At 37.3% G+C, this 24,768-nt stretch overlaps 1 protein-coding gene across 3 annotated transcripts in view; it reads right to left on the reverse strand.

Annotated features, from left to right (window-relative positions):
* Window positions 1–7,441: 7,441 nt before the first annotated feature.
* The window catches only part of LOC121952994 (protein phosphatase 1 regulatory subunit 1A-like), a 45,287-nt gene continuing 27,960 nt past the window's right edge, over window positions 7,442–24,768 (reverse strand). For all 3 annotated transcript variants that reach the window (XM_042499900.2, XM_088089188.1, XM_042499908.2), the window contains 5 exons: window positions 18,735–18,772; window positions 18,507–18,570; window positions 16,850–17,032; window positions 14,058–14,183; window positions 7,442–10,361 (listed from right to left, as the gene is read on the reverse strand). In XM_042499900.2, the coding sequence (XP_042355834.1) occupies window positions 10,282–10,361; window positions 14,058–14,183; window positions 16,850–17,032; window positions 18,507–18,570; window positions 18,735–18,772 (491 nt within the window). In that variant the 3' untranslated portion in view covers window positions 7,442–10,281. The remainder of the gene's footprint in view (window positions 10,362–14,057; window positions 14,184–16,849; window positions 17,033–18,506; window positions 18,571–18,734; window positions 18,773–24,768) is intronic.

Consider the following 24,768-nt stretch of genomic DNA (forward strand, 5'->3'; position numbering starts at 1 on the left):
TCAAAATTTGACATTTCCCAAAAACAAACAAAAACACCTTAAAACAGCAAAATATAACATACTGAGACACACCATAGCATTAAAACGTGAAAGAAATAGCAAAAAACCCAATAATATAGCATGTCGAAAAAATGACAAAAACGGCAAGGCTATAGTATGGCAAAATTGTCAAAATTTGACATGTCCCAAAAACAGCTGAAAACACCTTAAAACAACATAATATAACGTACTGAGACACACCATAGCATTAAAACGTGTAAGAAATAGCAAAAAACACAATAATATAGCATGTCGAAAAAATGACAAAAACGGCAAGGCTATAGTATGGCAAAAATGTCAAAATTTGACATGTCCCAAAAACAGCTGAAAACACCTTAAAACAACATAAAATAGCGTGCTAAGACATGCCATAGCATTAAAACGTGTAGAAATAGCAAAAAACACAATAATATAGCATGTCGAAAAAATGACCAAAAAGGCAAGGCTATAGTATGGCAAAAATGTCAAAATTTGACATGTCCCAAAAACAAACAAAAACACCTTAAAACAGCATAATATAACGTACTGAGACACACCATAGCATTAAAACGTGTAAGAAATAGCAAAAAACACAATAATATAGCATGTCGAAAAAATGACAAAAACGGCAAGGCTATAGCATGGCAAAATTGTCAAAATTTGACATGTCCCAAAAACAGCTGAAAACACCTTAAAACAACATAAAATAGCGTGCTAAGACATGCCATAGCATTAAAATGTGTAGAAATAGCAAAAAACACAATAATATAGCATGTCGAAAAAATGACCAAAAAGGCAAGGCTATAGTATGGCAAAAATGTCAAAATTTGACATTTCCCAAAAACAAACAAAAACACCTTAAAACAGCAAAATATAACATACTGAGACACACCATAGCATTAAAACGTGAAAGAAATAGCAAAAAACCCAATAATATAGCATGTCGAAAAAATGACAAAAACGGCAAGGCTATAGTATGGCAAAATTGTCAAAATTTGACATGTCCCAAAAACAGCTGAAAACACCTTAAAACAACATAATATAACGTACTGAGACACACCATAGCATTAAAACGTGTAAGAAATAGCAAAAAACACAATAATATAGCATGTCGAAAAAATGACAAAAACGGCAAGGCTATAGTATGGCAAAAATGTCAAAATTTGACATGTCCCAAAAACAAACAAAAACACCTTAAAACAGCATAATATAACGTACTGACACACACCATAGCATTAAAACGTGTAAGAAATAGCAAAAAACCCAATAATATAGCATGTCGAAAAAATGACAAAAACGGCAAGGCTATAGTATGGCAAAATTGTCAAAATTTGACATGTCCCAAAAACAGCTGAAAACACCTTAAAACAACATAAAATAGCGTGCTAAGACATGCCATAGCATTAAAACGTGTAGAAATAGCAAAAAACACAATGATATAGCATGTCGAAAAAATGACCAAAAAGGCAAGGCTATAGTATGGCAAAAATGTCAAAAAATCACATGTCCCAAAAACAGCTGAAAACACCTTAAAACAACATAAAATACCGTGCTAAAACATGCCATAGCATTAAAACATGTAAAAATAGCAAAAAACACAATAATATAGCATGTCGAAAAAATGACCAAAAAGGCAAGGCTATAGTATGGCAAAAATGTCAAAATTTGACATGTCCCAAAAACAGCTGAAAACACCTTAAAACAACATAATATAACATGCTGAAACACACCATAGCATTAAAACGTGTAAGAAATAGCAAAAAACCCAATAATATAGCATGTCGAAAAAATGACAAAAACGGCAAGGCTATAGTATGGCAAAATTGTCAAAATTTGACATGTCCCAAAAACAAACAAAAACACCTTAAAAAGCATAATATAACGTACTGAGACACACCATAGCATTAAAACGTGTAAGAAATAGCAAAAAACACAATAATATAGCATGTCGAAAAAATGACAAAAACGGCAAGGCTATAGTATGGCAAAATTGTCAAAATTTGACATGTCCCAAAAACAGCTGAAAACACCTTAAAACAACATAATATAACGTACTGAGACATGCCATAGCATTAAAACGTGTAAGAAATAGCAAAAAACACAATAATATAGCATGTCGAAAAAATGACAAAAACGGCAAGGCTATAGTATGGCAAAATTGTCAAAATTTGACATGTCCCAAAAACAAACAAAAACACCTTAAAACAGCATAATATAACGTACTGAGACACACCATAGCATTAAAACGTGTAAGAAATAGCAAAAAACCCAATAATATAGCATGTCGAAAAAATGACAAAAACGGCAAGGCTATAGTATGGCAAAATTGTCAAAATTTGACATGTCCCAAAAACAGCTGAAAACACCTTAAAACAACATAATATAACGTACTGAGACACACCATAGCATTAAAACGTGTAAGAAATAGCAAAAAACACAATAATATAGCATGTCGAAAAAATGACAAAAACGGCAAGGCTATAGTATGGCAAAAATGTCAAAATTTGACATGTCCCAAAAACTGCTGAAAACACCTTAAAACAGCATAAAATAGCGTGCTAAGAGATGCCATAGCATTAAAATGTGTAGAAATAGCAAAAAACACAATAATATAGCATGTCGAAAAAATGACAAAAACGGCAAGGCTATAGTATGGCAAAATGTCAAAATTTGACATGTCCCAAAAACAAACAAAAACACCTTAAAACAGCATAAAATACCATGCTAAGACACACCATAGCATTAAAACGTGTAAGAAATAGCAAAAAACACAATAATATAGCATGTCGAAAAAATGACCAAAAAAAGCAAGGCTATAGTATGGCAAAAATGTCAAAATTTGACATGTCCCAAAAACAAACAAAAACACCTTAAAACAGCATAATATAACGTACTGACACACACCATAGCATTAAAACGTGTAAGAAATAGCAAAAAACACAATAATATAGCATGTCGAAAAAATGACAAAAACGGCAAGGCTATAGTATGGCAAAATTGTCAAAATTTGACATGTCCCGAAAACAGCTGAAAACACCTTAAAACAACATAAAATAGCGTGCTAAGACATGCCATAGCATTAAAACGTGTAGAAATAGCAAAAAACACAATAATATAGCATGTCGAAAAAATGACCAAAAAAAGCAAGGCTATAGTATGGCAAAAATGTCAAAATTTGACATGTCCCAAAAACAAACAAAAACACCTTAAAACAGCATAATATAACGTACTGACACACACCATAGCATTAAAACGTGTAAGAAATAGCAAAAAACACAATAATATAGCATGTCGAAAAAATGACCAAAAAGGCAAGGCTATAGTATGGCAAAAATGTCAAAAAATCACGTCCCAAAAACAGCTGAAAACACCTTAAAACAGCATAAAATACCGTGCTAAGACATGCCATAGCATTAAAACGTGTAAAAATAGCAAAAAACACAATAATATAGCATGTCGAAAAAATGACCAAAAAGGCAAGGCTATAGTATGGCAAAAATGTCAAAATTTGACATGTCCCAAAAACAAACAAAAACACCTTAAAACAGCATTAAATACCGTGCTAAGACATGCCATAGCATTAAAACATGTAAAAATAGCAAAAAACACAATAATATAGCATGTCGAAAAAATGACCAAAAAGGCAAGGCTATAGTATGGCAAAAATGTCAAAATTTGACATGTCCCAAAAACAAACAAAAACACCTTAAAACAGCATAATATAACGTACTGACACACACCATAGCATTAAAACGTGTAAGAAATAGCAAAAAACACAATAATATAGCATGTCCAAAAAATGACAAAAACGGCAAGGCTATAGTATGGCAAAATTGTCAAAATTTGACATGTCCCAAAAACAGCTGAAAACACCTTAAAACAACATAAAATAGCGTGCTAAGACATGCCATAGCATTAAAACGTGTAGAAATAGCAAAAAACACAATAATATAGCATGTCGAAAAAATGACCAAAAAGGCAAGGCTATAGTATGGCAAAAATGTCAAAATTTGACATGTCCCACAACGAACAAAAACACCTTAAAACAGCATAATATAATGTACTGAGACACACCATAGCATTAAAACGTGTAAGAAATAGCAAAAAACCCAATAATATAGCATGTCGAAAAAATGACAAAAACGGTAAGGCTATAGTATGGCAAAATTGTCAAAATTTGACATGTCCCAAAAACAGCTGAAAACACCTTAAAACAACATAAAATAGCGTGCTAAGACATGCCATAGCATTAAAACGTGTAGAAATAGCAAAAAACACAATAATATAGCATGTCGAAAAAATGACCAAAAAGGCAAGGCTATAGTATGGCAAAAACGTCAAAATTTGACATTTCCCAAAAACAAACAAAAACACCTTAAAACAGCATAATATAACGTACTGAGACACACCATAGCATTAAAACGTGTAAAAATAGCAAAAAACCCAATAATATAGCATGTCGAAAAAATGACAAAAACGGCAAGGCTATAGTATAGCAAAAATGTCAAAATTTGACATGTCCCAAAAACATCTGAAAACACCTTAAAACAACATAAAATAGTGTGCTAAGACATGCCATAGCATTAAAATGTGTAGAAATAGCAAAAAAACACAATAATATAGCATGTCGAAAAAATGACCAAAAAAAGCAAGGCTATAGTATGGCAAAAATGTCAAAAAATCACATGTCCCAAAAACAGCTGAAAACACCTTAAAACAGCATAAAATAGCGTGCTACAACATGCCATAGCATTAAAACGTTTAAAAATAGCAAAAAACACAATAATATAGCATGTCGAAAAAATGACCAAAAAAAGCAAGGCTATAGTATGGCAAAAATGTCAAAATTTGACATGTCCAAAAAACAGCTGAAAACCACATTAAATGGCATGCTGAGACACATCATAGAATAGAATGCTGCAAAAACGACTATGACGTTTTGGCAAAATTGTTCACACCATACTAAGCTATGATTTTTTTTGGCGAGATTCTTGACGATTTTTTTGAATGATAAATACAGTGACATTTTTATGATTTGTTTACTGAAATAATTCACTATGACGTTTTGTGATGTTTTTGAACGACTTACTAGACTATGACTTTTTTAAGATTATTTATATTTATATGACTTATTTATATGACTTTGCATTCAATACTAAGACTTACTGATTTCTTTCTTGACATTCTCTGGTTCGATTTCTTTTAGATATGCTAAACTGTGATTTTTTTTAAATGACTTTTTTAAGACTTATGTGGACATTCAATTCTATGTTTTTTAATGACTTTTTGTGGTGTATGGTATATTAGTACCACTTTACCATATAGTTCAGAGATCTGCAAGGGATTCATTTTTTACAATAAATGTAGCAGACATCATGACTTTTTTGTCCTTCATATGAGTCAAGATCCACATGCATAAAAACCTTGTCAACATGCTTCACATAATACAATCAACTCTGAAAGTGTTTTTTCGTTAGACCCTCAGAATTGAGCATGAAAACAAAAAAACGTTTAATTCAAGTGCTACTTTGTCTCATGCTGGGTAAAATTTAAGTTCTCTGCTCTGCCAGCTGGAGGAGCTGTAGAACAAAGTGAGACAAGTTGCTCTAAAGCTAGCCAGAAGGTTCAGCTTCAAACACATTTTCTTTTTTTAACAGTGGTCAATTCAGGAGTTCACATCTTCAACTGACTTCATTTCAAGAGACAAATGAAAGTGAGCATGCAGTGCACATAGATTTATAAACCAACCCTCAGCAAACACACATATAGATATATAATGCAAAACCGTGAAAAACACCCATCTTGTCACTTTACACATATGATGTGCATATTATGTATGAGAAATTTGCAGAGTACCACTAAAGCTAAATAAGAATAAATTTACTGCATAATAGCCTATTTTTCTAAAGGTGTGGATCCTCGCCTCAAGCTAATTTTAAAGTTAACATCAGAGTGCCCTTTACCCTGCTACAGAAAATTAATAAAAGCAGCAACTTGGTCTTTTACTCTGAAGAAATCCTGCAGCAAACTTGCAATAGAAGTGTCCCACAACAGGCCATCTTAAAAAGGCTACTGGAAGTGTCATGTAGCTTTACTTGCTGCAGCTATATAAAATATATTTGTGAAACCAGTGCTGTGTATGAAAAATGAATGCTTTAATGCTCCTGGCTCTGAGTACATTGAATTATTTATTGGCAGAGTGCCTATTTATAGGGTAGAGTCAAAGTCAACCCCTCTGAACACGTGACCAGTGATGCAGTGATGTCAGACCCAGTAAGCTTAACTTTTTACATCAGGTATTCCCCTGAAACAGTGGTTCCCAACTGGTGGGTTACAGTCCAAAAGGGGGTCATGCATAATTTCATATCATAAAAAAACACTTTATCGTGAAGTAAAAGTGAATTTCTGGCACAAAACTTTTTGAAGAGCTGCTATTTCTTTGCATTGTAATCCAATTTTGTGTTTAATGTTTGTACTTTGAACTCATGACTAATGGGAAATCTGGACCCCATGGATGGGCCAGTTGGAAATCATTGCCCTACCATTCCTATTTTTGACATTTTAATGTCAAAAATAGTGCAGATACTGGTTGATGTGCTCTGGACATTCAAGACTCTCAAACATGCTTTTAAAGAGATGGTTCAGATTAGTTGAGGTGGGGTTGTATGAGGTACTTATCCATAGTCAGTCTATTGCCTACAGCAGATGGAGGTCAGCACAAACCCCGTTTGGAGAAGCAGGCTGGAGTCTGACACAGATGCCACAACAATTTACTCCTCAGGATAGGGTCCGCAATCAAATAAGTTTTAGCCACCTAAAAAAGTCCCACCAAAAACAATCAATATCTGTTTAAGTGCACGCTATATTAAGAGTACTTTTACTGTTTTACCTTTCTGTCAGACAGACATTTACCCTGTAAGTTGATAATGGCTTCAGTTCCACATCTATGCTCTATTTTGGTGAATCTGAGCTATCCACTTTAAATGCCAAAGTCACACAATAGCAAACAAACTGATCAAGGCCAGTGTCTCCTGTGTTTGGGGATGTAATTTTTTTTTCTTACTGGAGTCGACCTTGAAGAGAGCAATATAAGGTCTTCATTTCCCCATTGGAAATCACTGTCTTACTGAAAGATAAAGCCATAAAATTATCTCAAAATATAGTGCACAACTAAAGTGATATTGATTGTTTTAGGAGGCTTAAATACATTTTGTTGCGAACCCCATCCACAGCAGTAAATTGCTTAGCGTCCATGTCACTCCATGTCATGTGACTCCAGCCTGCTTCTCCTGGAGGCGTGTCAGCTGACATCTACTGCAGATGATACATTGTCAATGGAGAAATACCTCATAGAGCCCCACTTTAAAAAATCTGCACTATCCCCTTTAATTTTATTGGTTACAAAGTTGATAGACTGCAAAAGTAAAACAGCCAATCACCAATTTAAACATTTTATTGTATCAAACAAATTTAGATTACGCATGTAATCATCAATCAATTCAAGTAAAATTGGAACAAAACTCCCCAGATTAATTCCATGTAGTACATTATTACCATTCAAAAACAGAACAAACATTACATGGTTCATAAATACACTGCAGAGGAAAATCAAAAGCTTGCACAGGAATGTTTTTTACCGTATTTCTTGTTCATTGTGGACATAGTGGTCACTGTTGGGATCAATACTAGGGTGGTTTTAGTTTTCTGTTTCAGTTTTCGTTCAGGCATGTTGAGTATAATGTGAAGGTTATGGAAGGATTGTCACATAATCTACATAATAATGCCACTTCAGTGATACAATTAACAGATGAAATTACATTTTAAGAGTGTGGTAATGACTTTATAATGTTCTTGTTTCATACAAAACTTGAGTGAAAGGGAATGTCTGTAATTACAATTTGTGCCCGTTATTTAAAATATTTGATTTGCTGTTTTAATTAGTTGTCGTACAAAATGAAGCAGAGTAAAGAAAAATCACTGTTGATTCAATGTCATGCAGGAAAGAGTTTTATGACCAGGATTTAGATTCCCATAAAGCATTCAAGTGTCAAATATGAGGGTGCACTGGGGTTGGCTTTGTCCTTGTTAAATCAAAATATGTAAATGCATCTGCAGACAAGACTCTTATTAACATCCCTTCTTCCCGAGATTTACATCCACACAGTTAAGCTGGTGAAAGTCTGGTTATTAGTGTATGTTGAAACCAGACATGATACCATTGTTGTTAACTGGAAAATTAGCAGTAATAACTAGCTACTTTGAAGTCCAATAATGTCAACAGGTTTTGTTTTAGGTGAATTGTGAAGAGTTGCATAATTAAGTAAATAATCAAAAATGTCTTAAAATAAATAAAAATAAAAAGTAAAATATAAATATTTTTCACCTCAGCAGCTGGGGGTGTGTCTGTGTTTGATTGACAGCTTGCAGGTGACCTCTGGAGAGACAAAGTTGACAAATTAACATTGTAACCTACATGTAATGGGCAGGCAGGGTGTTGTTAGTGTATTTAAGACAGAAGAGAGTCTGAGCAGACATTTAACAGGTATGTTTACAAGCTGTTTAACGTGCTGCAACTGAGCTGCTAATTAAGGGTAAGATAGGGAACGCTATCTTAAGGGGCTCCGTAAATTAGTTATCTGACTGCAAACTTGAAGTACGATAGTAAGTTAGAGCACTATCCCCCAGTGAGTGTTTGTTTGGTGGCTCATTCAACAAGCTAATGTTGCGGGACATGTAGTCATGAATGTAAGTTGGACCACGTCCACACAAATATGTTTTCATTTTAAAACTTTGTTTTAAACAGCAATGATCACCGCAATCACAAGTGTTTAAGCGCCTTTTCAAAAATAATCTTCATCCACACTTGAAAATGGATGTCACATGACAATTCACACACTAGAAGTATATGTGTTGATGTAAACAGAAAGCAAAGTATAAGGCATTCAAGATAACAGATTGGGAGTTGATGAAAAGCAATCGCAGGAGGAAGTTAAGGAAAGGAGTACCCATACAAAAGGAATAAAAATGAAAGCGGTATGGAAGATAGGCCTATCTGTAATGTTTTGACTTGACTGACTGATAGTCATGACTGAAAAGATCCAACATGGAAGTGAATATGGGGGTCTGCTTCATAATTTTCACAAGTCCCCGTTTCCACCTGTCCAGACTAAAACACGACCCCAGAGTTTTCAAATTTTTAAAGCAGTCAGCAGCATTTTTTAAGATTTAAAATTTTTTTAAATCTTAAATTTTACAATTTTTTTTCATTAACTAAACTGCCAATGATTCTCCAAATAAATTAAACCACTTTGTCAATAAAATGTCACAAAATAGTAAAAAGAGTTTGAATATGATGTCTTCAAATGTTTTGTCCGACCAAAAGTTAAAAAACCCGAAATATTTTGTCTCTAATATTAGAAGACAAAGGAAACCGGAAAACCCTCATGGTAGAGAAGCTGAAATCAGAGAATCATGACATTTATTCTTTAAAAAGACGACTTAATGGATTAATGGATAACCCGAATAGTTGGAAAGAAATTTTCTGTCAATGACTAGCCATTGCAGCTTTATATGCTATTGTAGAAAAATATCATGCGATTTTATTTCAGTTATACTTTATGAAAGTTTTTGTAAATGTCCAATCCAGTGTTAACAAAAATCAATATATTTTTTCATTTAAAACTGTCAATCAACCCAGATGTGCTACCCAATCATTTCGGATTCAGCATCAAACTCACTAAAATAATGGCATTTGATTTTAGAAGTGGCAGTTTGGGTCCCAGTTATTTATGAGGTACAAATACATTTTTATTGCTCTGAGATGGAACGATGATTGCAGGAGTCATGGCACATGTTTAATGATGAAAATGGTTGCATGGAGAATATTTATTACCTTTGAACAATAAAGGGGGCATTATGCATGTGAGTGGTGGTAGATTATGATAATGATTGCGTGACTGAAACAGGAAAAGACTCTTTCCCATTCGCTAGATACAGTTAGCTAGTTTAAGTTTTAGTTTAGTGCTGGAGAAGCTATAGAAAACCAATATAATCATAATTAAATAATTTGCACAGGATTTTTGACACAAAATAAGTGTAGAAAGCTTTGTTCTTGTTCTCAAGGTGGTAACTAAGGCCTGACTGTAGAGGAACATAGATGCCCTGATGTATCTAAAAAGTGGATCTGCAGACACAATCCTCTGTCATTGTGCTGGGCTGGCTGAGCAGATTGAGCAGCTTTGTGTAGTACAGAAGACAACCGCTCTATTTCTCTGTCTCCAGGCTGCATTTCTTTGTTTTCTCCTCTGCAGGCTGACTCGGGCTGAATGCTGCTGCTTTTGTGTCTGCAAAATATAGACAGAGACATGAAAGTCTGAGGGACAATAAAAGAAAAAGAAGAGGCAGACTCGGGGGATTTTAATGGACTCCTGCAGATAAACAATAAATAAATATTCAGGATCACTTTTTACTATTCCAGCAAAAGCATGGCTGTTTCTCCAAATGGAGAGAAATTATACTCAGTTTTTTGCTCTTTAACTACTTAGAAACATTACATACATTCTGTCCATTAGCCTTTAAAGGAGAAAGTAGAAGTTCTGTATTTTAGTCTCACTTTATCTTTTTGGTTGTTTTATATATATATATATATATATATATATATATATATATATATATATATAAAATATGAGATAACATGGTAAACCTACTGTTGTGACTTTTGATCAAATATGGTGGGAGTACATATTAATAATTCAGCGTTCTTTAAACCCCAAAGCAAAACAGTGATCGTCAAATCATAGCTTAGCAACTGTAAGCAGGCACTGCATGCTTGTCAAGCACTGGATCTCCTAACTTGCCAAAGGGGTGTGCATGGGGCTCCAATAAGAATGATACATGGCATTTTAAGAGGGGAATGTCTTTTTTTTCTGATATTTTTTGGGTGTTTTTGCTTTTAATTGATAGGACAGCACAAGTGTGAAAGGGGGAGAGAGAGAGGGGGTGACATGCAGTAAAGGGCCGAGACTGGAATCGAACCCGCGGCCACTGCGGTGAGGACGTAACCTCTACACATGAGGCGCCTGCTCTATCTACTGAGCCTCCAGGTGCCCCAGGAAAGTCTTTTTAACCTTTATTCCAAAACTAGAGTGTTCCTAGTGCAGGAGCAAAGGTGTGGGAGACGTAATAAACAGGGTGTTTGTTTGCTCTACGGAAATTTAAGTTGTAAGCAAGTTAGTACGCCCGCTAACAACAGTAGCAAGCTCAAACTACTGCCAAGACCAAGGAACACAAAGTTATCTAAATAAATTATGTTGTGGGCATTAGAGACACCTGTTGTCTGTCCTGCTTTTCATCTAATTTGGACAACTTAGGCTATGTTCACTGTAGGCGAATCAGATGTGTTTGTCAAGTCAGATTTTTAGGACTGTTTACACTGTTATTTGCAAGTGATCAGATTTGTGTGTCCAGACATCACCAAACTTTCTACATGGGTTGCTACGGTAACAACAATAAACTGTATATAAAGATGGACGACACTCCCCGACTCATCCCCATTATGCTTAAGTGAAGCTCAAATATCCCAGATACAGCTGCGGCCATCTTGCGCTGGTGACGTCATTTGAAGCCAGAGTCTGTGCAGCAGTGATATCTGTGGTGGGGTAGTTCCAGCCAAAACACCCGTCCGACCAATCATGAGCAGCCCCATTGAACGCAAGCAGATAGAGCTGCCGTCACAGTTGTCAATCATGGTGTAAAATCCCCTTTTTGTAGAACTGAATAACTCATTAAAACTGAACTTATCATAAAAATGATCACTTGAACAACCACAGGGTGATGAGAACTACCTTCAGTGACAGAAACCATCTTTGGGGAAAAATGTAGTTGGTGTGTACTTTGAGTTTTTAGTTTGGCCCATGTCCATTCACTAACATGGAGGGGCAGGCTTTATGGCCTATACTGCAGACAGACAACAGAGGGCGATCGAGATTGAAAAGCTTTACTTTGGGGGAGCTGACATGTTGTCCATCTTTATATACAGTCTATGGCAATGACGTAGGCATCAGTAGCTAAAGCCTCATTCCCACTGCACAAAAAACCCGCTAACACCCGCTGACATCTGGCTTTTTTATGCAATGGGAATGCATACGATCAGGATTCACAACGCTCCTTAAGCTCTTTAACCGGTGAGATGCAATGACTAATCACTAATTAGTGTCGATCTCCTCCTAAGCAGCACTAAAACACAAATCCAAATACATCTACACTGGGTTTGAAAGAGAGACAGAATAAGTAAAAGATATATAACCAGAAGAAACCACAAAAAAATTTCGAAGACCTCCTGCCGCTGTCTGCATACACCCTCGCCGGCTGACGGAAATGCCGACTCGCTCTCCAGCGGTAATTTCAGTGGCAGTGGGAATACAGCCATTTAGCAGGATTACCTGTGTTTAAAAAACCCGCATTCACATGCTAACTGCGGTGGGAATGAGGTATAAGTAGCTACACTGGAGATGCGGCTTTCCCGCACAGAAGCATGTAAATTTAGGTATATCATTCCCCCCCAAACACTCGCACTGTCACTGTGTTATCCTCCTTAACGCTCTGCTAGAAGCAGAGTGGGTTCTGTTCAGCGTTCGCGTCACCCTGGATTTGATGTTGTTGTGATGTGTTGTATGTTGTGAGTGATGCAAAAGACATTTCGAAATCCGATTTCAGCGTCCAGCATATCCAAACTGAAACGCATCTTTAGAAATCCCATTGGAATCGCATTTCAAACCCCTTCAGATGTGATTTGAATCTGATTTGCAAAAATCGCATTTCATGTGTTTGTTTGTTGCCCAGACTTTCAACCCAGATACAATCTGGATATGCCAAAAGACAGACATGGGCTCGCAGCAATGCCTTAGAGCATAGTTACTGAGAATTTGAGCAAAAAAGAAAAAATCTAAAAATAAATCAGATAGAAACATTCAAAAGGCGGTATATGTTGATGATCTTTTGTCCCTGATCCCGACCTGGGTCCTTTAGTACATGGTATCTGTCAATGCAATGTCCAGTCTGATGCTTATATTACCTAAATGTTCATTAGGATTTATCTGACACACTAAGACAACAGCTGTAGTCTACTAAACTAAAAGAATGAAATTAAAAGGATTAAAGACTAATGCCTAAGTTACAGCTCCGCAGCTGTACACCTATAGCTCTTTGCGGGCTGGTGTGAGCACCTCTCGCCCATGGACTAGGGATGGGTATCGTTAAGATTTTAACAGTACTACTACTCCTAGTGATACTGCTTATTGATCAGGTACTTCAACTGCACTCTTATCTGTTCTTTTTAGGGGGTATCTCTAATACCGGGTTTCGGTACCCATCCCTACTCCCCTGAAAAATGAAAAATGAAATCCCCTGAGTGTGAAGGTTAGTTGGACTAACCCTGCAGTGTTACAGGGTAGATCTTCTTCCCTCATACATTATCTTGAAACATTTTTATCGCCTTTCCTAAATTTGTGCGGCTTATCTCGTCTTTCCATAGACTTTGTATCTGATCTTGCTGCCTCTAAAATCAGCTTTATGATCTGTTTGAACACACTGTAACACCTCCATAATTCCTAATGACGGATACATTACACCTGTGTTTTATATTTACACACTTTAATTGCTTTTAGCAGAGTAAGCCAACAATTTGCTGCAACTTACTACATTTTCTTGATTAATAGGTCCACAAAGATCAATGAGAGAAATAAATAAACAAACACAGTCTACAGCGACGACAGAACAGCCTCCGTATCAGCTCAGCACCATCAGCCCCGCAAATTTTTCCACTTCCGTATGAGCTGCTTCCCAGGGTACTTCAGCCGCAGCAGTGCTCTGAAGTGTGGATCAAAGCCACTTCACAGATGTTTGTTGACGAGCCATGATTACATGACACCAAGCCAAGCCTGTTGCACTGTTTAACATCTCTAAATAAACCCTGCCCCGTGAACGGATGATGAAGAGACCCCTGAGGGAAAGGATTCCTGTGTAAACGTGGCTGTTTTTACCTGCTTGTTCGTTGTTCTGTTGCGATGAGGGATCTGCTACGTTGGCAACACCGGAACAATCAGCCTTCTCCTTGGAGAGGGGGCACTCGAGTCCACCAGCTGCTTCTAGACTCTCCCTGGAGAACTCTGCAGGGGGCATATAGAGGACAATATGAAGGTGAATAGAGATATAAACAAGCAGAAAAGAAACAATGCACCTTCACTCATCCAGCTGTGTGCATAAAATATTCAGAACTACACTACATCAATCAATGTCACCTGACATTTACGGAAACATGTTTTTAGCCACACTGAGCAAATTCAAAAAGCTGATCTTTGAGTGAAACCACCGCTCGGCTGGGCTGGTGTTAATGGTCATCGATTTGTTTTTCCCAGCTTCCCCTTTGCTCCTTTCATCAGCACTGACAACTTAATTAGTAGCCCCTCAATAACATTGGAGCCATCCATGAAAAACCTTGCTCATCTCATTATAATGTGTGTGGGTTTTTTTTTAGCTTTTACGCCACAAAAAAGATGTGTGTCTGTGAATTAAAATGAAAATAGATAACATGAACAAAAAATCTATTTTGGCACTTCAGAAAAGCAGCTCTCGTGATGCATTAGTGCTGGGCAATGACTGAATGTGTGTCTAGTATGTGCTGTTCTCTGTGACCATCTACTCACCTTCCATTAAAGTAAATTATATGGCCTGAGAAGAAAAGCTGAGTCTGTTTTATCTCATCAGATGTTAAGGTATTTGGCACAGAAAGGAGACGGTATCTGCCAAGGTGGCACTCTGAACCATCTCAGTGTTTTCATTAAAGAATAATTCAATTATTCACTTTCTAGCAGAAAGTTGGATGAGAAGGTCGTTACCATTCTGATGTTTTTAAGATAAAAATGGAGCTACAGCCAGCAGCTGGTTAGCTTATCTTAACATAAAGACTGAAATCAGAGAGTGGTGTCACCATATTTTCAAACCCCTAAACCTTAAAAAAGTATTTCACAGATATAAAGAGGGTCCTCACTTAAAGCTGTCTATGCAGTAGAAAGATGGTGCTACATGACCAGAGAAAACTAAGAAGAAGGACGCTTTTGCTCAAGAGGTAAAAAACCTACAACTAACAGAATGCAATGCGCCGCACCAGACCAATAAACACAACTGCTGGTGGGTGACATAATGTTGACTGGTCTGTGTGAAACAAAGGTGACCATCTGGATCTCATATTACAGTTAACTGGAAGGCTAAAGCATGTTTTTAAAAATTGTGTACTACAGCGTTATGCACAGACACATGTATGTGCTTATGCATGCACCACAGGCATTTTCAACAGGATGGGGAGCAAACAGCGCTCAGCACACCTACGTAGCCCACCACAAAAAACAAAAATAAAAACACATCAGGTTTTGTCTCCCAAAACAAACCAAAAGTTTTTTTTGAAAACTGTTTAATAACACCAAAGCACACAAGAGCAGCTGACGGTCAAATATAAGCTAATGCTTATATTTGACCATCTTAATGTGATCTGCTTACTGGCAGTTGGCTCCATCTATACTCAGTGTTTAGCGTACAAACATGAGAGCTGTATCAGTCTCATCATCTAACTTAAGCCAAGAAAGCAAAAGACATATTTCCAAAAATGCATGAATATTTCTTTATGTATTCCTCTCCATTTCCTACCCCCCCCCCATCCCTTTGTTTCACTTCTTTTAATTCTCCTCTTTCTCCATAACCCTACCATCATTTACATATATCCCTTCCAGACATTTTATTGCTTACTTCCTCATTTTCTGCTTTACTTTACTGCTCCCCTTTTCCCCCCAATTCTACACCCTTCCCTCATGTTAAAAAACTGTATTCGGCTTCATCCCTCCTTTAATATAATTCCTCAGCATCTTCTCCCTCTCAACTCAAGCAACCACATTTTTCAGATGTCACAGCTGTGACCTCCTTTTCTGTCTGTCTGTCCTCCCTTCACTCTCACATCCTTGTGTGTCCCTCTTTTGCTCGTCCTTTCATTCTTTTTCTACTCATTTTCTTGCCCTCGATATGCAGACTCCCCTTTGGCCCTCTTCATACATTCATTCATGTTCTTTATTCATTCTGCGAGCTGACACTGACTGAATTGCACAAGTGAAAAGTACATTATTTCATGCACTATGCTAACAGTGAGTCTAATTTTGATTTATTTGTACTTACTTATTTTTTCCTACTTTCTAATTTACTAGAGAAAAAACGGACAATAAACAAAAGAAGTAAAGTAAAAAAACATACCAAAATTGACCACAGACAGATAGATAGACAGACAGATAGACGGATAGATAGATGGATAGATGAATAGATAGATAGATTTTTCATTTTTCACTAGTTTTTGATATCTAATAATTCACCCAGCTATTTTTCAGGTCTTTTTCATGTCACCTTTTACTATTTTTTTGCAGTTAGCCAAGTTGTGTTTTCAAATTAAACAAAGCAAGGTTTCAGAGGTTCAAATTCTTGTGAAACACATCTGAACTCAGCAAAGGAAAACTGATGTCTATCCACATTTTAAAGGGTCAAAAGTAGAATATTGTCCTTTGTTTAGTTTTGTACGCATACTTCCTACTTATGGTCAGTTTAGATTGTGTGGAGGAAAAGCACATAAACATGGAAACTTCTTGCTGTAAAATTTCATACATTTACAGTAAGTGTCTTATTGTACAATGTGTTGAAGTACTCCTATTTGTGTCAGTTTTAGCTGTCAAAGGAGGTTTGTGTTCTCAATAGACAGCTGCAATGCTGCAAATAAAATCTTCACAGTCTCCAAACATACCCTCCATTTGGCAGCGCAGTTTCTCAAAGGCCTCTGCAGTGGCCTCATCGTCGTGTGGGAGCTCCTCCCCAGTGGGAACAGAGTCGGGGCTGGGACGGTCTGACAGGCAGCTCTCTGAGGAGCACTCGTCCCCGGCTCCCTGCTGCTGCCTGTACAGGTGGTGCTCTACCATGAACTGCAGCTCTGGGAGGAGGGAGGTGGAGATAAGAGAGGTAAGAGAGACTCGGGAGAAAGAAAAGTTGGTTAGGAGAAAAAAGTTAAGATTAGGAGAGGATGAGAGAGGTAAGTAGAAAGCACAGAATCATTGGGGAAATGTTGGAAGAAGGAGGACACGCAAGAACAGAAAGTGGAGTGAGATGAAGGGAACCAATGGGAGAAAAGACTGAGGTGTCTGAACAGTACACAGGAAAGAGAAATGAAGGTGGAGACTGAAAAAGAGATCTAGCACTTCAAAAGAATATTGTAGGTTAAGCATTTTTAATCAAGTAGGAAGTTTTAATTAACATCCAACAGTGTTTGGAGTGAGGGGGCAGGTAAAGATACATTTGAGTTGGGAGGTGATTTGTTTAATCGCCTTCTTCAACCTCCTTTATCCACGACCTTATTACTCTTAATCTCCTTGTACTGGGAAACTAAAGCATGCTGATTATTGCCAGGGTTTTCTCTAAGAAGTGACTCATCACACTCTGAGCCATTTAGCTGTGAAACTAATTGAAGAATAAACATCCTTGAGCACTAAATTTCACTTATCTTCTCATTATTGTTGCCTTGTTTCTCTGTTGGACCTTATTCTCTGTTGTATTGTGTGAATCATTACATCCTGTATTTGTGTTTAACTGGAAATTGACACTTGAAATAATATTTGCATTGCCTTTACAAAAACAGCCGACAGAAATAATCAGGTGCTGGAACACTACTCCCACTCTGTGGGGGCGTTTTTATGTTAATCATTGAGAGTTTCTTTAGGTGGTGCAGGACCCCAAATGGCCTAATCTCACACAGACCCTCTTTTATGCCCAGAAAATGGAAATTGGGAGAAATTCTGGTAGAAAAATAAAGGATAATGAGTCCTTGCTGAGGCAAGTGGAGCACTGATTGGCTCCGAGGCTGAAATAAGACACTCATGGTAGAGCAAACTTCCGTCATTAGCTTAGATACTTCACCAAGTAAGTTCAAGTTTTCTGACATCCTTGACTCTATTCGACATACTAATAGCTTTGTCCCGTTAAAAGACAGGTTGGCATTTTAACAGGTTTGCCTTGAAACAATATTTCAGACCCATATGTACGAGCATTGAAGCACGTCTTGATTATGATGATGTAAGAGAAGGGACAGTCAGTTCTCGCTGAAAACTGAAGGTGGTAATTGTGGTATACTGTCATTGGACAAAATCCAAGTATCACAAGACATCCAAGGCAGGTGGAGTTTTTAATATATTAATTCCAATCCACCTGATAATTAGAATGAATTATGATTCAGTTAAAAGAGTAACTGAACAAATCGGAGATGTAATGGAAGTGGTGAGTCAGAAGTAACAGGCCTGTACAACAGCAGGAAAGATTGAAAATAATGATTTTATAGTTGTTTCATGGCAACTAGCAATGTGACCTAACACATGAAATGTCAAAATCACACATAACTACAAGACCAAGTCTACCTTTCATTGTAGGTGTCCCCTTTTGTCCTTTTCGCCTTTGTCGAGGGGAGTTCAACAAGGCTGCCTGTAAAACATCAATGTTTTATATCAGATGGGCAGAGAGCTCCTAGAAGGAGGGCATTGTATTTATACAGATGGAGCTGATTTAAAAAAACAGAAATCACATAATTCTATTTCTGTAACCTTATTCAGATAAAAATGACCCTCATAAAGCATGAATTACATTACCTTGTACAACTGGTTTGGGAGACGATCTTCATCTATCTCTGCAAGAAATAAAATATTCAGTTATAAAGTGTTCATAATAAAACATTTTTTTTAAAAAAAAGAGTTTAAAGCAAATACAGAATGAAAAGGCAAACATGCAGTTAAGTATGCAAAACTGACTGGTTCAACATATTGTGCAGCCTTGATATTGTCCATAACAGCACAGTTGACCTGATCAGTGTGTCAGTGTACTGCAGCTGGAGGGCTGCTGTGTCTCAAGACAATGCAGAGCAGTGACCTCCGGCCAGACGGTTACCTGACACACTACAAACCAGTGCAATAAGTGTCCCCTCAATTTTTTATCAAGCATGGTGGGCGAAATTATTTTATTTTTTTATGCTGCACTTTCTTTGTGAATAAACACAGACTCTCTGGATGATTGTTTTTGTTAACAAAGGGGATCCTAATCCGCTCTCATCTTCTTCCTAATAGACTCCCGTGTGTTGCCAACCGCTGATGATAGATAAACAGTAAAACACTGTTTCTCCAAAATCTCTTAAGGGAACTAAGTGTGTAACACACTCAAGTGTAGTCTGGAGCTGAGATGATTTACACTTGAATTCACAAAAGGATAACATGGTTGTTGCAGCTGCTAAAACCCACAAAAATAAAACAAAAAGATACTGTGTGATTCTCAAAGCCCTACAAAGGTTGAAATGCATCACTAACTGTGCTGCAAAGCACATAGCATCCTGGTGTTCCTGTGCTATTTGCACATATTTACATTAAGTAATATAAATATATTTAATGAAAAGTTTGCCCTGTTCTATGCAAATGAGCCTCATTGCAAAAGCAGTCAAATTCACAAAGATCAGCACTAACAGCCGCAACAGTAAAAGTATAATTATAAGCATCTTCAGAGAGTTGGCATTTACTGTAGCACATTTATAAGGAGTGTCAAAGTCCCTCTCTGTCACATTTAAATTCCTTGTCTGAAGTTTAAAGGAATGCCTCTGCACCCCTTCAGTCAGGACCTGCAAACTGCACTCATTTATTGGGTGTCTTTTTGCTGTAATATCATTAGCCCAAATATCGTTGAAGCACATAGCTTTGTAAGTGATGCACAATTCAGGGTGCATCGCTGAAAACTGAACGAATTCATCAGTGGTCGAGTCCATTGTTTGTGAATTTGCCCCTCAGTTGGCGGAGTATTAGGTACTAAAACCAATGCAGCCTGAAGTCTACTACAACAATCCTGCTACACATCCTTCCTTCATGTCAGAGATGGGAACACGTTATTGTTTTGCAAGTCACAAGTTGAGCAGACGTTTATTTTTGTTTGTTTGTTTGTTTGTTTGTTTTTAATTGCTTGTCAGTATACTTCTGGGGGCATTTTGGTCCCAAGATTTTACAGCAGAGTGAGCACTCCTGACTTTGACTGTACTTGAAGCTCATGTGACTCCTGCTGGATAACGATTCATCATCTGTTCTCAACATGTGAAACACGACTCTGTGGTCACTATATGAAACGATTGTAATAGACACTAAAATAACTTGGCTGGAGTACACTGAAACCATTAACTTTGATCAATAGTGAGTGCGTTGAACCCGCATTCGACTCCGCGTATCCAGCCTGGCAACTTTATTTCTAGGACACCACCTTGTTGCTTGGCAACCTATGCATCCCTAGGCACTAGGAAGGCACTGTGTTAGTGCCTCTGTGTATGTGTGTGTGTGTGTGTGTGTGTGTGTGTGTGTGTGTGTGTGTGTGTGTGTGTATGCGTGTGTGTGTGAGAGCATGTGCATATATTATCCCTACTTTAAAGTATGTGCCAGGCTGTTCAAAATGCCACTGATGTGCTTGTTTCTTTATTCATCACTCTCTCTCTTCCTCTCTGCACCAAACACAAACTCAGTGGCGTATAAAAATCTGACACGCAAACCATTACATTTCATTTCAAGAGGGATTCATCTTTACAACGTGCGTATTTACAGCGATGCTCGAAACTCAATTTTATTTTTAGTGTCTCCCTGGAGTTCGAGAGTGTTCATACATCCGTTATGGATTTTGTTTAGAATCAATCCCAGGAAATGGGCCATGGTCCTTCAAGATACAGAGTGAAGCTGAAGCTTTATAAACTGGTATTTGACAGGCAGCTGCCAAACTGTATCAGTCTGAAATTAGAGTTTCATCACACCTGTGCAAAGCGTACTCTGAAACATTTTGTGTAGAAATAATGAAGACTTTCTGCATGTTTGAAAAAAGAAACTGTGAATATTAAAGAAATCTTCAGGAAATGTTCACAACAAAGCATGGTAAGTGAATGCTGTAGGCTGTGTATGAATAAATGCAGGTTTTAAATATCTATATGAATAAATACCTTTTTTATTGTATTTTCTAGACTGGGTTGGTGTATTTTGTGATCGGTATAGGCGTGATAAGCTCTGGTGTTAGCCTACACCTTTTCAGTCAATGCTGTTATTTTAAACTGATCATCAATATCATTTTGTTGCTCTTTAAAGGGATAAATGTGAGATTTTCAACTAGCTTGGTTTGCACACACACACACCCCCACATTCTATACCTATTTTAAAAGTATTTGCGACTTTCTTCTGAACAGACAGCCTAGTTTTATTTAGAGACCACCTTCCCAGCAGTGAAATACTTTTTAAAGCTATTAAGCTATTTTAAACCAGTATGGTTGCCGTTGTAACTGCAGAATTATTGCATCTTAAGTAACTCCGATGATTAAACATGTGCAGATAGTCAAAGAAGATACTGTAATTACAGAAAATGAGTATCTTGACCATGAAAAGATCAACCTGAAGTACCTGTGCTGTGAAAGTCTGAGATTTTAGAGATGATAATTAAACATTAGCGCAGCACAGATGGGATGAAATAGGAGCTCAGGTGTCTTCTCAGGTTTTCATTCTATGTTTGAAATTGGAGCAGGGGATCAATAAACTGTAGACTTAAAATCTGTGAGTGAGCAGCTGTACTTGAATTTGAAAAAAAAGCCTTGTTAAAATTATCAGTAATAGTAGCAGTAGAATTCATAGTGGTAGTAGTAGTAGTAGCAGATATGTTTGATGTATCACTTGGGTCAAAAGACATGAAATATGGCTTTCACTCGTCTGATATTAAGATCGTTTTCTATGTGTATCGAGCCCATCTGTGCTGCAAAATGAAAGAAAAGGCCAATAAAAAAAAGGCCGTTCCGGCAGTGATGAGTCTATCACTGCAACTCCCAGCTGACTGACTGTCTGACACAAAGCCAGACGAGAACACAGAAAATCTTCTGACTCCACTTTATTCAGCCAAGCCGCTTTAATTTAGCTGCCAACTGTAGCTGGTGTCAATTTATATTTTCTGTACTGAATTTGTTGAAGAAAAACGAGCATATCAAGAATGTGCTTGAACTGTGTGTTAAAAAGGGAAAAGAAAAACACGTCTTCACACAGTCAGTCATGGATTTGAGAGGGTTGTTTTATCTTTTTGCAGTTTAATGTTGCTATGCAAGGAGAAAAAAATGTGGGGGAGGTAGATGTCTTTCTCCCTTTATGCACAAATAACATGAAGCTCCTTGTTTTTAATGTCAAAGAAGACATTCAACACAAACTGTTTTCAAACAGATATCTTATTAGCAAAATAATTAAAGATTCTAATAATGTTACTGCCTGTTACTCTAACTAGAGAAGGTTTTATCCTGAAGAAAGTGTGTGCGAGCGCTGACAAGCAGCAGCTGTTGATTTGTTGAGCACAAATTGACACAAGAAAAGCTGCATTTACCGGAAAAACAACAGGCCGTGATTGTTCACAGATTATGATTATAGCTCACGAACATGACATGTCTAATCTACGTATCTGTCCCCTGGCACTGCAGGGACTTTAACTTATGATACTCAATCGACAAAGTGCAAGCTGTGCCAAGAGAGAAAGAAATGCGTGTTGTACAAAAAAAAAAAAAACAACAGTCTGCACAGTTATTAAAACTGATTGATTTTGTGTAATGAATTTAAATTACAAGACCATGGTTGTCAGGAACATCTTCATGAACTGAAATTAAAGTTGCATGATGCAATACACGTTCAGTTTCTTGAGAAGTTTGCTTACAAAACAAATATTAAAGCCTGTAGCTCTGATTTTCGGATTATTGGTGGCAACAGGGTGACCCTGAGCATGAGGATATAGGCTATTTTATAGTGAAGAGACTGTTGTAAGAGTGAGAAAAAGGTTATAAAACCTTTGTCACAATGACAGTGAATGGATGAGTGACACCATTTCCATTATTGTATCTTCTGAGTCCATTTTAAATTGAAAGACACACAGATTGCTTTCCTGGGCAATTATAGTTGTTGTCAATGCAATGTGCACCAGCACTTCTTTTCCTTTTTTCACTAAGGTCTTGGAACAAAGATAAATCAGTCCATCTAGCCTTTTCTTGCAGTTAGGGTGTCATACATTTGCCAAAGTGCTTCAAGTGGCAGCACTCACTCCACCGCAGAACCGCAGACCAGCTGCTGCTGGTGCTTGTACAGGTGAACTATCACACTTAAAGGGCACTACAAAACGCTGTCATTATATGTGGCATTAACGGTTATTTCCTCCTCCTTTCAAAGTATAGCAGTGCTCTGCTGTTGCTCATCAGGAAACACAAAATACCAAAGTAGAAGTTCATAAAAAGGTATTTTTCAACGTTTCATCTACTACAATAATAATAAAATTAAATAACTATTTTTCTTCGAGATTTATATAATTCCACTCTGTCTTTCTCCGGCAATCAATAAAGACATGAATCCTCCTCTTCATGGAAGATTCAAATCAGGCACACTCTTGTAACAATTCCTGCTCCCTCATTATTTAGCCCCTGGCTTGCATCTTAGTTGTCTGTGGCTGCTCCCCTGATGTGCTATTGGGGTTCACAGTGCACAGGGCAGAGCAATCTGCAGAGCATTAAATAATGCAGAGCTCTGTCTGATGTGGGGCACACCATTACTTCACCAGCAGCGCTCCTCTCCCTCATCATCATATCTATTCCTCCCCATCCCCCTCCTCTCTGGCACATCCTCCTTTTACACACACAACTGTAACTGTCTCGGTCTCAGACTTGGTGTTCAAATTCTGAATCTGTCCATGGCATGGCTGTCTTTATCATAATTTCTCAATTTCAGGACACACTCACAATGAGATGCAGCCCAGTATGAGATACAAGCAACTATAGGGAGTTTGAAGCATACTCAGTTTCACACTGATATTTCTATATGACCTAGATAAACAAACAAGACCATCAGCAAGAAGACTGGGTATTTTTATATAGTTATTTTTTATGCCTGTTTGTCCAAGGGGTTCAATTCTCTGCAAAATCAGATGACATAATTTATGGCATGCAGATCAGAAGGGCCTCCGTTCACAATTTTCTTAAGCAAAGTTTGTAAGTGAGTAGCACCTTAACCTGTAAAAGGAAGCAAAAGATTTTTTCTTTAGAGAATGTTATTTTTGACATTATATTTAGTGGTTGTGACTGATTCTGAGACAGGAGAGAAAACAAAGCTTAACTAAAAGATGAAAAAAAAGCTAACAAGAGTACGGATAGAGCACAAGCAAACAGATGTGTCAACCTTGGTCAGTCATCCAGCACAAGGAGAGAATTGTGGGACTTGAAAAAAGGATGAGGCCAGTGTGAAATTTTCAAATTGGTTAGACATTAAGCCAAACACTGACCAAGACTGGTTTACCAAATTTTGCCAGGTGTCCTACTTGACTTAGCAGTCAATCCTGAGTGGAACTGACACTGTGTCCCAACAGAAAACAAGTGTCTAACTTTCACATAACATCGACACCAGAGCTCTCTGTCAAACTGAATGCATTAAATATTCACTTCTTTTACTTCAGGTAAACAAACCGTAGATATCAGGTGTGTGATCCAGATCAGACCAGAAACTTACACACCTTAAACATGGGTGAGTAGCCTACTTGCAATCTTCCTATGTTTGTAACATTACTTTTTAAATCAGAACACATGTTTTGCGATGTGTTATTGACTGGAAAATACAT

This window comes from Plectropomus leopardus, chromosome 2 (genome assembly GCF_026936395.1).
Source record: "Plectropomus leopardus strain MGB_pleo_1.0 chromosome 2, ASM2693639v1, whole genome shotgun sequence".
NCBI classification, from domain to species: Eukaryota; Metazoa; Chordata; class Actinopteri; order Perciformes; family Serranidae; genus Plectropomus; species Plectropomus leopardus.